This window comes from Fusarium poae, chromosome 2 (genome assembly GCF_019609905.1).
Source record: "Fusarium poae strain DAOMC 252244 chromosome 2, whole genome shotgun sequence".
NCBI classification, from domain to species: Eukaryota; Fungi; Ascomycota; class Sordariomycetes; order Hypocreales; family Nectriaceae; genus Fusarium; species Fusarium poae.
The window spans coordinates 4,043,492-4,059,149 of record NC_058400.1 but is presented as its reverse complement, the minus strand read 5'-3'; the positions used below and the strand labels follow the sequence as shown (position 1 = coordinate 4,059,149).

Here is a 15,658-nt window from a genome sequence, read left to right as displayed (position 1 = left end):
ATGCTGACGCACTTCAACATAAATTCCCCTCACAATTGGTATGAGCTCATGCCAATCAGTGTGCTCTTTGTGAAACATGCACATTGTACTGCTCATAGATACCATGCACTTCTTCGAATGATATAGAGACCTCCAGTACGCGCAGGTCACCTTCTCTACAGCACACTTGCTCTAGACCGCCTACACAGCCTAGAATGCTCTTCTCTGTGACCTCGGCTGCCCTCAAAGTCTCTTGTATTTCTCGTCGTTGCACAGTCCAGCTGTCCTTTAGAGCGTATCAGTCCACGATGGCTTCTTCCAAGTCACAGCAGTTCTTCCATACCTCAGGCGCAACCGACGCGGTCTGGGTCCATCAAGATCCTGTGTCGAACCGACCCTCGTTCACCAAGTTGAACCAGGATATCGAGACTGATGTATGTGTCATCGGTGGTGGCATCGGAGGAATATCCACCGCATACGAACTCGTCAGTCGAGGCCGCGAAGTCGTCCTCCTCGAAGCCCGTCAGGTTCTATCCGGAGAAACTGGTCGTACCAGTGGTCACTTGACAAACGACTTGGATGATGGCTATACTGAAATTGCAAAGAAACATGGTGATGCAGGTGCCAAGGCTGCCGCAGAGAGCCACGCTTGGGGAAGAGACCGCGTTGGCGAAATTTCAAAGATGCTTGGAATCGACTGTGAATATCGCAAACTACCTGCGTACGAAGTCTCTCAGTATTCCACCAAAGAGAAGAAAGATCATGAAGAAGAGATGCATGAATTGCGGAAGGAGGAAGCAGCGCAAAGAAAGTTTGGAATTGATTCCAGATTTGATGTGAGTACACATTGCCGCCCTGACTTACAAGATGACTTGAACTAATCATGTTCCAGGAAACACTGACCGTCCGCGGATGGGATGGAGCTATTGACCAGAGGGGAGGACTCATAGTCAAAGACCAAGCCACCTTCCATCCAACAAAATATCTCAACGGAGTCCTCAAGTGGCTCAAGTCCCAGCCCAATTTCCGCTGCTTCGACCAAACGCGAGTCATGTCAGTCGAAGAGAAGGGTATTGAGATCTTGGGAATCGGTAACAAGTCCGTTGTTATTCAGACCTCAGATGGCAATTCGGTCAAGTGCAACAACGCTGTTGAAGCTACATGTGTCCCACTACAGAAACTGAGTGTTATCGCACAAATGGAATTCATGCGAACGTACTGCATTGCCGCTAGAGTACCCAAGGGTTCGATTGAGGATTGTCTCCTCTACGACCAGGCTGAGGAGTACAAGTACATTCGACTGACAGCCTGCGATGATGAACATGATTACATCGTCGTCGGAGGCTGTGATCACAAGGTCGGCCAGGAAGACACCACAACTGAATTTCAAGAACTAGAGACTTGGACACGCGAACGTTTCTCGCAGGTTGGTTCAGTCGATTATCGCTGGAGCGGACAGATCTTCGAGCCAGTGGACTTTATGCAGTTCGTTGGTAAGAACCAAGGCAATGATCACATCTATATCATTACTGGTGATTCTGGCGATGGCTTGACAAGCGGAGTGTTGGCTGGCCGACTAATCGCAGATGAGATTGATGGAGTAGAGAACCCATGGACTGAAGTCTACTCTCCCAAGCGTATTGCATCAATGTTGAAGTCACTGCCCAGCATGGTAGCACATGACTTGCAGATTAACGCGCAGTACAAGAGGTTTTTACAATCCGACATTGCCGATATTGAGGATCTCGGTCGGGGCATGGGTGGTGTTTTGAACAAGGTAAGAATTGTGTCACTCCGGTAGCTGAACATGGGCTAATTTTAATTTATTCAAGGTTGGATCGAAGCCCATCGCCGTTTACAAGGATGAAGAAGGAAATGTCAAGCAGTACAGTGCTTTGTGTCCGCATATGAAGGGTGTCGTATGCTGGAACACTACTGAGAAGAGCTTTGATTGTCCTGTGCATGGAAGTCGATTCTCTCGAGAGGGTATTTGTGTCATGGGGCCCTCTAAGGGCAATTTGGAGCCGGTTGATGATGCTGGAAAAGCTGATCAAGAGAATGTAGCCGGTAGCTGAAAGGGTGGCCCAACAGCATATTGGTAAATCTAAGTCGCGTTGACAGGTAAGGCTACCTGAGTCCACTTGTATTATTCTACTGGAGCTAGGTATTATCTACCTAGGTAGAGCCGGATTAGGATCCTATTACGTTCATTATCTGGCCGCATAATTAAGAGCCCTATCTTTCGTGACGAAGCTGCGTCAATCAAGCCATTAAGCTTTGAGGAACACCCATATCAATGTCCAAACTAGCAGGAATAGGGAATCATCCTATTGGGTGCTTCGGACTTGGAATCTACTATTGGATCACCCTCTTAATATGAGCGAGGAACGTGAATATACGCGTTTATTCATTGGAGGCTACGGTATACGCGTACAGATTCCTTAGCTCAAGGTTGATAAGCCGACACGCGTTACTCTACGCCTCATGTCAGACCCGAAGAAGCCGGACTTGGGGTGAAAGAAAAAGATCAACATGTCGACACTCAAAGTTTTCATAACCCTTTTTGACACCCTAATAATGCGGGGTAAATTCGCTGATGACGCCAACACTCGTTGCACTGTGCCAGCGTCATATCAACTCATTATCTCACCATCTCCAGGTCATAAAGTCTGAGCATCATTGACAGACGTTGGGAGGCACACCAGCTACTAATTTATACATATCAGCATTTGTTTCTGACAAAACTGACTTGTCTTTTCTATTCCTTTCGCCCTTTAACCTCTTCACTTCTACCTGATAGTCGATACTATCATCAACTCTCACAATGAGGTCTCTCCTGACTATCACTTTGGCCACGGCTACTTCGGCTTTCGTCCTCCCAGACTCGCTCAATATTTTTAATGATTTCAAAGACGATGTCAAGGAAACTCTAGAGGACATTCCAAAACGTCTCCGCAAGTCTCTTGATGAGGCGACCGAGCAGCTCTCTACCGAGATTTCCTCCGCCATTCACAACAAGATTCAAGATGAAGATACTTTCTTCCACGACTTTGTCGACAACGATGATACCAGCAGTGATGAGCCTCTTTCCATCTTTGGTAGAACAGGCGGGGACTTCACAGACCACACCACATATGAACTCATCGCCAAGAGCAACTACACGAAGAAATTCTTCAAGCTTGTCAAGGAGCATGAAAGCTTTGGGAAGCTTTTGAACAGCACTGATAAGAACTATACTCTGTTCGTGCCCACTGATGAGGCCTTTGAGCATATTCCCGATGACCACAAGCACAAGCCAAGCGATGAATTCGTCGAGGATGTTCTCAACTACCACCTCGGCATTGGCGAGTATCCTGCGTCAAGAATTCTCTTCACCCACACTGTTCCCACCACTCTCAAGGAGAAGCTTCTAGGCGACAATCCTCAGAGACTTAGAACCAGTGTTGGGCTTTCCGGCGTGCGCGTAAACCTTTACAGCAAGGTCATTGCCGTCAACTTTGTGAGCATTGCCATGAATTTCCACACTTGAGTTATGGCTAACTATCATTAGAAAACCAAGAACGGTATCATCCACGCCGTCAACAGAATCCTCGTCCCTCCTCCCTACATCGGCAAAGAAATCAGCCTTTTCCCCGCCCAATTCTCAACACTCCTCCTTGCCTACGAGAAGACCGACTTTGTCAAGTACATTCACGATGTCCCCATGATCGGTAGCACCGTCTTCGCTCCATCAAATGAAGCCTGGACTCGTCTTGGCCCCCGCGCCAACGCATTCTTGTTCAATACCGATACCGGCAAGAAGTATCTCCGCGCTCTGCTCAAGTATCAGATCGTTCCCAACATCACGCTCTACAGTGACGAGATTTACTATGGCGATGAGAAGCAGACCCTCAAGAAGCAGGGTCTCGGTCACGGCGGCGACTTCCACATCGAGCTGCCTACGCTTCTGGAGAGGGGCGTTGGTGTTGATGTGCACACTTTCAAGAGTTGGACTACCATTGTGTTGAATGGCCATGTTGTTGTTGGCTTCAACGACGCTGTTGGTAAGAACGGTGTTATTCATGTCCCCAAGACCATTCCTATTCCTCCTCATAGAAAGGGCGAGCATCCTTCTTCTGAGGTCGATGGTGAGATCAGCGTTGAGGAGCTCAAGGAGAGACTGCAGGATTATGTGGAGGAGGAGGATACCGAGTCTGACTGGCAGGACGGTGAGCTTTGAGGTGTCTCTGACGCCAAGAGACTCAAAGTACTGGATTGATGTTTCTTTGTATTTGAAAATGATTGTAAAATGAGGATGGAATAGCGAAAACAAGCAAGCAACAAACAAACACTCTCTTTATTATTATTGATTAGAAATGAATAGACTCTAGTCGACGTCGGATCTAGGAACAGCCTTTTCATCAGACCGAGTGTTCGCTTCTTCCAACACTAGCGGGTTGTTAATCAGAGTCGCGTTTTCTCTTCCTTTTCTGCCTGAAGCGCATCCCTTTCTCCAAGCATAAAATCATCCTCACACTTGGAATTTACAGCCCTACAGTCCACAACATTCCTCTCCCTTTCAAAAAAGCTCATCCACTGCTCCTAGTGCTCTAATCCTCTCGTCTCTATCTTTCATCCCCCTCTTCACCCAATACCGCATCATCATCTACTTTGATCACCTGATTCCCTTGTCTTTGATCACTCTCTAGCTTTTCAAAATGCTTGTGCTCAACTCAAACACCGACATGGAGATCCCCGGCTTGGACACCGAAGCCTACGCAGCATCTGTTGATCATCTCTCTTCTCTTGAGAAGTTCGGGCGCAAGTGGTATGCAGCTGGGCTCACGGCTGGTCTCGCCCAGGCCATGAACGAAGCGGCTACGAACGAAGCTGGAGCTCGTTCTGCCGTCGAACCGACCCTCAAGTCAGACGATTCCCAGGACCTCGTCGCCGCGCTCATCATTCGTAACGAGGAGCTGGAGAAGAAAGTCAAGGAAATCGAAGAAAAGGACAAACAAATCGAGAGCTTCAAGACGACCGCGATTGCTGCACGTAAGTAATAATCCCTCTAGTCTCTCTAGATCTTGTTCTAATGCTATACACAGGAGAAAGACTTGTATCTGCCCATGCTGCCATGGTTTCAATCATCGAAAGCGCGGCGAATGTTGCTCCTTATTGGCTAGCCGGGCGACTTACCAGTGTCGCCTCAGAGATTGATGATCGCAGAAAGGAATGCAGTAGGCGCATCGAAAGAGCCTGTCAAGAGTCCAAGAAGCGATCCAGCGATTCCCAGGAAACCAGCGGCAAGTGCAGCAAGCACAGGAAGCACGACTAAACCGGATTCGAATTTGGGTTACATCAGAGACTCTCAGAAGAATTTGACGACGACTGGGATCTGGAGTTATGGGAATTTGGAATGGTACCTGAGGAAAACGGTGAACTGGCGGATATCAGGAGTGAAGACTCGGGACGGATCATGGGAACTCGGCGTTAATGTAACAAAGGCCTAGGTAAAATCATACCCAGGCATAAGGACAGTTCCTTTCTGTTTCTCAATGGAACTGGGTCTCAAAAAGAGTGACATACTCATAGATTAGGTGCGTTGATGATAGGTTCGTTGACAATGGAGCTCATACACCAGCGTAGCTTTACTTATCACTCTCTGCACATTTCGTGACCTGTCCAGCCTGCTACTGCAGAATTCAACTTGACCCTTAGCGGGCTCAGTCGGCCAGCTGTGGTCAGTTTCGTTTCAGTGTTCCGCCATGTCCCAAGTCAGATGCACTCTGTCACTGCCAGCCAGCTGGCAACAGCTGATGACTTGACGATTTCCAAGGCTCACTTGCAAACGCTCGGTTGAACTACCAAACGTCCACAAGAATAAAAGCCATAAGTCTCAGCTCAACAGAAAAAGCCAGAAGCAAAAATCTTTGATTTCATTCTTCTTCACTGCTCATCATCTTCCGCCCTCAGAAATCCATTCGCAATCGTCATCAACACCTACACAGTCCATTATCAACATCAAGCATTGTCAAAATGGCTCGCATCATTATTAAGCGCAAGTCTCAGCCTTCTTCCCCTGTCCAACTCCCTACATCCTCATCTCCAACCGTCTCTGCTCCCTCTTCTCCCGAGAGCGTCAAAAAGCACCCCCAAATCAAGTTACGTCTATACCGCGGTTCCAAGGAATGTCCCGTCTGTAAAGCAACTATCGTCAATCGTAAGGGCGCCATGGAGCGTCACGTTGAGAGACATGCCAAACTGGCCGAAATCGAGGTATGTACCTCAACTCGACTCATTCACTAACCGCTACTAATACTTCTCTCTAGGCCATAAACGACGCCGTGGAACCCAACCGCAACGGCATGTCCGAATCCGAAATTGCTGATGCCGTCGACTTGTGGCAATCCCTTCCCGCCAAGCTCCGTGCTACTGGCGGTGTCTTTGAAGATGGACCTCTTGCCAATAAGGGCGAGGTCGACGGAATGCCCAAGGTCTTTATGACCAATGGCCGTCTCAAGAAGAAGTACCTGTGGATCAGAAAGAACCAGGAGGGTCGGGTTGGGCGAAGGCCTTTGAAGGCATTGAAGAGCGGCAACTCTGGTGCCCGTCCTAACAAGGATTGAGAAGTTGTGATGGCTTGGGGGGGATGTTGAGAGTGGGTAGTGCCATCCCATCCCAGAGTCTGAAGCAAGTGGCTGTAATCAGGAGGGTCATATGGGAGTTGAAGGAGTATCGGCCAGGTTAGACTAGGACCATCACTAATCGTTCAAGATGGCCTACTGAGTACGTTTAGTCGGAGTTTATATGATGTAAACCATCTGATGAACCAAAATGTGATTAAACTATGCTAGGAATTTACTTAATGTGACCACAAACATTATTGCTTCTTAGCTGGAGCCTCAGGAAGACCATACTGGAATGACAACAAAGCCTCAGGATCCTGCTTCTTCAGAAACTCCTCAAAGCTGTCCGTCTTGACAGGCTTCTTCAATTGCTCAGGCATGATAACTCCTTCAATCCCCTCCGTGTATCCATACTCGTCCAAGTAAGCAGCTCCATCTAGAACTTCATACGGTAGACCTGTTTTGTGATGCATCTCTTCCTCAGTCATACTGTTGATGATACCCTTCTTCCCTGTCACCTTGTTCCAAATTTCCACTGCCTCGCTCATGGAGAGTTCGCTATCATATGCCAGCAGCTTTGTTCTAGCGGGCTCATCTTCAACTAGGGCTTGGACAAAAGGGCCCGTTGAATTGGCAGTGTCGAGGATGGGGAATCGTAAGTTCTTTGATGCAGGGAGGTCCAGAACATATTCGCCAGTATCGGAGTCCTTCTTTGGATACAGGAACGCGTTGGTAGCGTAGGCTCCGATGTAGATGTATGATGTCTTTTTGGCTAGTTCAGGCATCTCTTGCTCAATGTACTTGACAGCGGCGGCCTTGGTCTCCCAATGATGACAGTGAGGGTATTTACCCTTTGATACCTCCTTCATGGGTCCAAGAGCAGAGTAAATATACTTTTCGAGAGTCTCAGTCTTGGATGCAGCATAGGCAGCGTTTTTGACGTGGCGGTGTTCAGTGTCGTAGCCAATTTGCTGACTTGTAGCCTGGTCTTTTCCATCTGCGAGAGCTGATGTGTAAGGGGCCCAGAAGTCGGTGTTGGCAAAGATTGCATGGGCTCCGCCAAAGGCTTTTACCAAAGACTCGGCATCGTCCATGTCGGCTTCCACAATCTCTGCTCCAAGGTCCTTTAGAGCCTGAGCCTTGGGGGAGGTTGATCGACGGGTGAGAGCACGAACATGCCAGTTGGGAAGGCCCAAAAAGGTCCTGGCAACTGAACCGCCTTGAGTGCCAGTAGCACCGACGACTGAGATTATTTTGGTAGTCATTGTTGGTGTTTGTTTATGGGGTGTGAAGTATGTTATTTGATGGATATGAGTATTGAATTTGATATTTTCATTGTGGCAACTCGTCCTACTTATAGTGATTTTAGCTATGTATTATTATAAACCTACTGGGGACTTTATCCGACCCTGGCGATAACCTCAACTTCTGAATGGAGCAACAAGAGTAAGCCACGGAGGATCATCATCCTAGTCAGCTTTTGATTGGTTCAAAATGCGTAAGCCAGACAATTTGCCCCGCACGGAATCTGGACTTTACCACTAGATAGAAGCTCTGTGATGAAACCATTTCCCTCCTTCATTCGTGACACCATCAAGAGAAAATAGAAAATGCAAGCCACAGGAACCAACCGAGTCATGCCCCCCAGCGAACCCTATGGGGACGATGATGCACATCCGTCCACTAATAAGAGACGTGTTCTGACCCCTGCCAGAAGAGAGCAGAACAGACTCGCCCAAAAGGCTTACAGTTAGTTGATGGGTATTCGCGGGTCATACCTTGAACGTCATTGACCTGAATTGCTTAGGACAACGTCAAAAGGAAGAGAAGAATATCACAAAAGAGGCCATCGCTCGAGCAAGAAGTAATAACCGGCCAAGGCCACTTCTGAAGCGACGAGACCCTTCCTCCAAAGACCAACAGCTTATTCCCTTCAGCGATACCTCATCATCTGATGAAACAGACTCTGATGTATCTTCAACCTTTCCCGATGTTTATGTAAACATGCTTCAGTTCTTCCCAACAGCCTTCTTTGGATCTTGTCTCGCCAATGCAGAATCACTGGGCTTTGATCTCAACCTTGTCGCAGACTGCACCGCATATAATTTCTCCCCATTCCATCAGCCCAACCTCTCCTCCATTGTCGATTACTCAACCCTTGTTCAAAGAGGCGCAGACTTTCTATCCACTTTTGCCAATTCTAGTGTCCCTGTGCACTTACGACCTACAATGGCGCAGATCCTCATTCCACATCACATCAGCCTAGATTTGATACCTCTTCCATTCCTGCGCGAACGAGCCATCATGTTATCCGCCGCGTTGCCAGATACTTTCAACGGCTGGGAGCTAAAACTTGATGTTTATGAAAGAGGAGGGCTAGTAACATGGAGGTTGGGGTCTGGCAAGGGAGAGAAGACTAGAGATAGTTATCCACCTTGGGATATGAAGAGTTGGGAGGCTACCCCGTGGTTCTTGAATAAGTGGTGTAACGTTGCGGGAAAGGAGTACGAGGAACTTCATCAACAGAGCATTGGTTGGCAGGTGGTACGCGATATGATAGCCTTTAAAGATTCGCGAGTAAAGAGAATATGACTCAGTATTATAAAACACATCTATACCACAGCTCTTGCGCCATATCTTCGGAGTGAAACACCTCAGGCCATACGATACTAGACAACGCCGCTCGTGCTCGTTCCCAAAGAATGGTTTCAACTACAATACTCCACTCTCTAACAAAGCCTTCGTATATCCCCTTCATCTTATCCAACACACCATCAGTGGAAGAAATAGCGTGTCTTTCAACGCTCATCGCACCGATAAAGGCCTTCCAGAACCAAAGATCACTCGCAGGACGAGAAGTGCGTCGACTGCGTTCCAAGTCATGTTGGAGTATGAGTAAAACGCGACGGTGAAGGCGCGATTCTATCGGCTCGCCAGCGTTCCAGAAGCGAAGGATTGTATGCAGGTAAAGGCCTGTTGCAGCAGCCATACCAGACCATGATGAAGTCATCCTAGGATGGGCCTTCTTCACACCTGGCCCTTTATTGCCACTGGTAGATATAGAATCGATATGGGAGCCAACAAAGGCCAGCAGAAGTCTAGTCGCAGCGCCTTCCTGCCATATCATCTGCTGATCGTCAAAATCCATCCCCTGCGTCCTGAGTTGAGTAGTGGAGGTCAACGTGGCTAGGCATTCCACCATGGCTGTACCATCGATATCGACAAATTCTGTATTAGGGGGTAGTTCTGAAAAGAAGAAAGGGATCATCTTTAATGACTTTAATCTGATGTCGAGACCCTGTACCTCGTGCTTGTGCCATTCGTGCATAAGCTTTTCCACAAGAGCAGGCGATGGCGTCTGGCCCGTCTTTGTGACACTGCCGTTTATAAGAACATCTTCTACTCGGCTTTTGAAGCCGTGTATGAAATTGTATGAGCTGTAATGTATTGTTAGCCACGGATCGGGATGGTTACGTGTTACGTACAATAAAACGTATCGGTTCGCCAACTCGTCATCTAAATCATATTCTGCTAGTATTGGCTTATGGGGTGGTCTATGAACGTCCATAAACTTCATCAGACCGTCCAAATGCGTTTCGCTAGCGATGATGTTTCCCATTGCACACTGATTCGGTTAGCCAACTTTCCTGATAGATCAACGTGTTAGCGTTACCTCTGTGAAGCACAAAGTGGCAATATTCCTCACACAGACAGCGTACTTCATAGTCGAGTTTCGTAGAAACTTGTTCACACTGTTCATGGCTTCAATCTTGTGAAACAAGAACGTGGGCTCAAAAGACTGCAACTGGCCTGTATTCCAGGCAAAATGCAATCCAGCAATGAGCATGGTATTGCGCAGTGTGTCGCTGCTATGCATGGTAGATGTTAACCTAAAAAGTCAGTAAATGAGTATTGACAGAAATTTATGGTTAATATGGCTTACAAATTCTGTCGCGTCTCTTTGGGGGCAATGTCAAGCGGATCTTCCAGGTCATAGACTATGGGTAGTAGTGAGTCTCTTGGCTTGCGATGGCTTCAGGGATCTTACAGTAATGAAACAGCGCGTCAGATCTGTAAGCCATACTTATAGGGCGGGCTGCGCAAGCAGTACCAGGCCCGACAGCTCTAGAAATTGTTACTGCATTGGTCCACGGTTGCTGTTCACCCGGGAGACATTTCTTTCTACGCTCACGGAGCGGAAGGACTGCAGTGGGATAATCACAATGACGTTCAGCCGATACACAGTTTCCACTGGAGAAGATTCAATAACAGGACAAACAAGCAAGTTTGTGACAGGGCGCATTAACTGACCAGATGGGACGTGTCTCATCGCATTTTTGGTGGCGCTGTCTGCATGTAAGACACCCCGTTCGGCTGCGAGTGTACTGTTTACCTTTTTGCTTTCCCTTACTGAGGGTGTTTTCAGCTGCAACAGTCATGATAGCGCTTTACTTTGTAGAGATTGGGAGTGAATTGGGCTTGGAGCAATGTTTGTGCATGGGAAGATAAGATCAGGTATTAATGCTGACAGAGCTAAGCCGTCTTGGGACAATTACGCGATACTTGAATACAGGGTAAGTCAGTAGTCGCTGGTATTAAATAGTACACGATTGATAAGGTGCCCAATACGTTGTTGCTGGTGTCGTTTTTATGGTCCTCTTACTTGGTGATGGCATCATTTGAGTCTACTGGTCTACAATTAGATCTTGTATCACTTCGTTACTATGAACCTGACTCAACTACATTCCATGGGGGCTCCAATCACAGCGGACAGGACTAATAGACACACTCGTTATTCTGAATACAATGTAACGATGACTCTGATTGCAGTAGGTTCAGCAAAGTGAATGGTTGAACAAAGATGACGACCCGTATTTAAAAGTACAAAACCGAGAATATCATCAACCAAACACAGAAATAAGCACCCAACAATCGACCGCACACTCACAAGCTCGAACAATCACTTTAAGTAATAAACAAGAACATCTCTCAGTTTTTGAAAGGTATTACAACCATGACTGAGCTCAAGGTCACCATATGCCCTTTCATTCAGGTGCATAAGGTCGAGGTTCCATACTACAAATGCCGTTGTTTCTGCAACTGCGGAATTAAAATTGAACAACAGGTGAATGAACATTGCGATTGGTGCATAAAGAGCCATTTACTATAATTCAGTACATCTTACCCGGAAAACAAAACTCTTCATCAATATGTAGCGTATCAGAAGTGCAGTGGTCCGCATAATAAAAACAAAAAGATGGGGGCTTAATCAACTTCTCCCATATATGTAGCTTTGTTCAGGTACTAGACATGTCGGACTGAGAGTTTGAGAGGGCTCAAGGAGGTAGAATGCGACCAAACAGAGGATAGGGACACGTGCTTCCAAGTATAAAGTCAAGGTTCTTAAAATGACAAAATGTATCCTTCATACAATCTCGTACATCCCAAGATTTAAATCAAATTTCTCAAAAAGTGAGCACCTTAAATTACTACGACTATGCCTCGAACGGACAATGACACTCCCGCCCAGCAGGAGAAGAATCCCGACGACTTCGCCCAAGATTTTCGGGAAAGTCCAATCCATCGGTGCATGTGTTATTGCGGCTGCCAATTGATGACTGACTCGGGGTCTGAAGCGCGTTGTTCTTGGTGCCTTCTAAAACACCCTTTGGTTTAAATAATAACCTTAGCCTCGGCTATAGATAGTACTCAATCTTCTCGATTCTGAAGGGTTTGCTAACACAGGTGACTATAGCTTTGTTGAAGTCCAAAGTCGAGTGATCAACTACTCGAGTTTTGTTGTGAATGGGGACAGTTAGTTAGCTAGGAAATACGATGCACTGAAACGCTGATGGGCAGTTGGCAACTGGTACTATTGATAGTGAATATGTATTATATTTGTTGTGATTAAAGGTTCAGGCTGTCCATGAAGTGAATCGATGCTAGGCACACAATTATGTATATAAACTCATGACATCCCCCCGTACCAACACGATACCAGTCACGCTCACAAAGTAAGTCCAGCATAAAACAGTAGCAACCAAACAACTACAACTCGAAACCTTTGGAAATTATGTGTCGGTTCAGCAACTCCACTTCGCCTTGCATGGCAGCCACTCCTCCCAACTCCCGGCCTCAACAGTCAGCTTCATCCATGTCTGTTCCCGAAAATAGTTATGGACAGCAGGCGAACCCGTCCTGTAGCTGTTCATGTGGCTGTAAAAAGGTTGTGCAGAAGTCTGGGGAAACTATTTGTAACGCCTGTCTCAATTTTAACTGCTCGGGCTAATTATCACCGATATGGGGGGATAGCAACAGACATTGCTAGAGCAGTAATAAACGTATAAACCCTTAACAGCATATGGTGTGATTGTGGTGTCAATATGACGACAAAAATGACATTGTCCAGAACACATCTTACATGATTTCTGTATCCTTACGAGAGACTAGCTCCATGACAGACGGCAGGCAAAGCAGGTTCTGCCCTATGCCAAGAAAGCCTAGACTTATCATGTCCCAGAAACGTCCAAGGGTCTTCAATCCTTACTGCTTTCATTGTAAAATCTGTCTCAGGTTCATGACGTTTCTGACTTAGCGCCATCGTTGGTATGTAACCAAGAACGCCTCCCAGGGATAACGATGCCAGGTCTGAAGCTTAAGTCGAGCCGGGACCGATATGGCTTTTTATTCTGAAAGGCTTATAATAGAGCTTAGGCCGCTCTTGACAGTTGCGCCAGACACATTTCTCCAATGTGCTACACCATCAGTGTACGACATTGATACCCTGACCACCGATGGGAGACTTGTCAGGTCTTGACTCTAACAAAACGCAATGCGTAGTCCAGGGGCCCAAGACATTCTTGTAACATAGAATCTTCTATTCCCTGTTTGTCCAATGAAGGCTAAAACCCACATAGGTCTCCGAGATCCTGGTCGTCGTAGCAATAGCCCTCGTTGCAGCCCGCCTCAACCTTCGTCTTCGAATACAAAAGCGACGACTCCTCCTCAGCGATAAATTCATGGTAGCGGCATGCATATCTGGTGTCATGGCTGCTGCATTTACTCCTGCGTTTGCAGCCCTCGGCGCCTTCGATCCGAAAGTACACTCGACCTTGCAGGGATATAGCGGTAACAGGAGAAGACTTCGACTGACACTAAAGGTAAGAGGCTATTGGAACATTAAGAATCCTTGGACTGACGGTGTGGTACCTCTAGCTACTCTTTGCTTGTAATTTTCCATTCTACACGACACTTTACCTTTGCAAAGCCGTTTTATTATCGGTCTATTTGCAAGCATTCCCGGAGTTTATGGTAAAGAGACGCAGATTTCTTTGGGCGACCATATGGATCACGGCAATCAGTTATGTTACTACTATCATGATCATCATGTGCAACTGCCTCCCACTAGCACGACACTGGTAAATTGTTGTCACTGTCATATCGCTAAAATCACGAGACTGATTGTATTATAGGGATTTGGATTCCGACATGACATGCAAAGCTTGGACTTACGCAGTCAATTTCAATGTTGGCTGGGCGTTGTCGTTTCTTGGTGATATCCTAGGTTTGTTGATCCGGGCTTCCATATCTTTCAGGAACTAATCTTGTCCCAGTATTCATTCTTCCTTGGCTGATTGTGCCAGCACTACAAGTCAAGAGAGCACTAAGACTTGGCATCTACTTCACATTCTTACTTGGAAGTGTTAACATGGCGGTCAGCCTCGTTCGTTTCGTCATGATCTTCAAAGCAGGTGCCGACTCGTCTATTTCACTCAGCACCATTGGTAGGATTCTTATCATTCTTGTTTAAAGTCCTTAGTTGATCTTGATTATAGTTCTATGGAGTGCCCTAGACGTCAACATGGGCCTCGTAATCGCATGTCTTCCCTCGTTGCGACCATACTTTGGATCACGCAATCAGTCAGAAAAGCCAAGTTTCGAAAGCAGGAATGAGGAGCGGTTCCGAAGACCATCAAAGTTTGGACTTGATACACTTCGACATAATTACAGAAAGTATGATGAAGAAGAATCATCATCGTTTTCTGAACGACGGAATACAGGAGAGACCTCGCACTGGGAGAACTATGATGTGATCTCGGATGATGGCAGGAGAAGTTGCGCGGAGCTGAGTAACGTTGCGCTGGTAGAGCTGAGACTCCCGCCAACCGCCAAAGTGTCGGAGATAAAGCTTTAATATTATAATCTTGAGCATAGGATCGAAAGCCAATATACTTTCATTATATGACTATAATGGTCAGTGCCAAGGTTCTATGTATGTCATACAGCAACCATCAACAGGGACAGTGATTGACAGAGTATTGGCTAGAAATATGATAGTGAGTTCATGGCCAGTTCCATGTTGCCATCTACCACATCTAGGTAAAGACAATAAGCTATAGATCAAGTGTTTAAGAGTGGCAACCACATATGAACCAAAACACAATTAAATATTGCTCTAGCTGTCGAGAGATATTCTACTGCTCACCGTGGAGGAATTCTGTCAGTCCGACGGCTTATCTCAACTTTCGATTCCTCTCAGGCCCACAGTGTGATCTGTATCAACAGGAATACCTTTGCAAAGTATCTGATGGAACAGATCTTCCCTGACGCCCAAGATGATGGCTTCATTCCGTTACAGCTGATATGTGGGCACTACCACCTTCAGAGTCTGCCTCAATGGTACCCTGGATGGTTTTAAATTATGTGTGAGATCTCTTCTTCAGGAAACAAGATTGTCAACATCTCTTAGAGAAAAGAGGACAAGGATCATGTCGACTCTTCTCACCAATGTCAATTACATGTTCAACTCACTCAAGGGTGTGAACATCAACAACACTAGGCTAGACACTACCAACGTCGACGCTTCCCATGGTTTCATGTTTTCAGGCAGACAAACATTTTGTTTCGAAAACCTTCACTTGTCGTACAACCAGGACATTTTGACCGCTTACAGTGATCCTAGTCGGGGTAGGATGCGTACTTCCATCTTTATGTGTACGGCTTCGTGTAGTATCCTTTATTGTTTTCTCGTATATATTATACGGTTAGAACTTACTAAAAGACACCCCATTCAT

At 46.6% G+C, this 15,658-nt stretch overlaps 8 protein-coding genes across 8 annotated transcripts; 6 read left to right on the top strand and 2 right to left on the bottom strand.

The window, feature by feature from the left end:
• Positions 1-287: 287 nt before the first annotated feature.
• Positions 288-2,054, top strand: FPOAC1_005217 (uncharacterized protein; the record flags this gene model as incomplete). Its single annotated transcript, XM_044849747.1, has 3 exons — positions 288-815; positions 872-1,756; positions 1,812-2,054. The coding sequence occupies 3 exons, from the start codon at positions 288-290 to the stop codon at positions 2,052-2,054; spliced, it is 1,656 nt and encodes a 551-aa protein (XP_044708457.1).
• Positions 2,055-2,803: 749 nt separating this feature from the next.
• Positions 2,804-4,198, top strand: FPOAC1_005216 (uncharacterized protein; the record flags this gene model as incomplete). Its single annotated transcript, XM_044849746.1, has 2 exons — positions 2,804-3,478; positions 3,530-4,198. The coding sequence occupies 2 exons, from the start codon at positions 2,804-2,806 to the stop codon at positions 4,196-4,198; spliced, it is 1,344 nt and encodes a 447-aa protein (XP_044708456.1).
• A 478-nt stretch (positions 4,199-4,676) lies between these two features.
• On the top strand, positions 4,677-5,293 carry FPOAC1_005215 (uncharacterized protein; the record flags this gene model as incomplete). Its single annotated transcript, XM_044849745.1, has 2 exons — positions 4,677-5,010; positions 5,064-5,293. The coding sequence occupies 2 exons, from the start codon at positions 4,677-4,679 to the stop codon at positions 5,291-5,293; spliced, it is 564 nt and encodes a 187-aa protein (XP_044708455.1).
• A 701-nt stretch (positions 5,294-5,994) lies between these two features.
• FPOAC1_005214 (uncharacterized protein) lies at positions 5,995-6,584 on the top strand (the record flags this gene model as incomplete). Its single annotated transcript, XM_044849744.1, has 2 exons — positions 5,995-6,234; positions 6,288-6,584. The coding sequence occupies 2 exons, from the start codon at positions 5,995-5,997 to the stop codon at positions 6,582-6,584; spliced, it is 537 nt and encodes a 178-aa protein (XP_044708454.1).
• A 254-nt stretch (positions 6,585-6,838) lies between these two features.
• Positions 6,839-7,849, bottom strand: FPOAC1_005213 (uncharacterized protein; the record flags this gene model as incomplete). Its single annotated transcript, XM_044849743.1, has 1 exon — positions 6,839-7,849. The coding sequence occupies one exon, from the start codon at positions 7,847-7,849 to the stop codon at positions 6,839-6,841; it is 1,011 nt and encodes a 336-aa protein (XP_044708453.1).
• Positions 7,850-8,194: 345 nt separating this feature from the next.
• FPOAC1_005212 (uncharacterized protein) lies at positions 8,195-9,176 on the top strand (the record flags this gene model as incomplete). Its single annotated transcript, XM_044849742.1, has 2 exons — positions 8,195-8,333; positions 8,392-9,176. The coding sequence occupies 2 exons, from the start codon at positions 8,195-8,197 to the stop codon at positions 9,174-9,176; spliced, it is 924 nt and encodes a 307-aa protein (XP_044708452.1).
• Positions 9,177-9,183: 7 nt separating this feature from the next.
• FPOAC1_005211 (uncharacterized protein) lies at positions 9,184-11,023 on the bottom strand (the record flags this gene model as incomplete). The annotated part of the gene is made up of 6 exons (XM_044849741.1): positions 9,184-10,021; positions 10,070-10,209; positions 10,258-10,474; positions 10,528-10,582; positions 10,633-10,835; positions 10,896-11,023. The coding sequence occupies 6 exons, from the start codon at positions 11,021-11,023 to the stop codon at positions 9,184-9,186; spliced, it is 1,581 nt and encodes a 526-aa protein (XP_044708451.1).
• Positions 11,024-13,416: 2,393 nt separating this feature from the next.
• Positions 13,417-14,778, top strand: FPOAC1_005210 (uncharacterized protein; the record flags this gene model as incomplete). The annotated part of the gene is made up of 6 exons (XM_044849740.1): positions 13,417-13,446; positions 13,502-13,744; positions 13,800-14,002; positions 14,057-14,148; positions 14,198-14,368; positions 14,420-14,778. The coding sequence occupies 6 exons, from the start codon at positions 13,417-13,419 to the stop codon at positions 14,776-14,778; spliced, it is 1,098 nt and encodes a 365-aa protein (XP_044708450.1).
• Between the last annotated feature and the right edge of the window lie 880 nt (positions 14,779-15,658).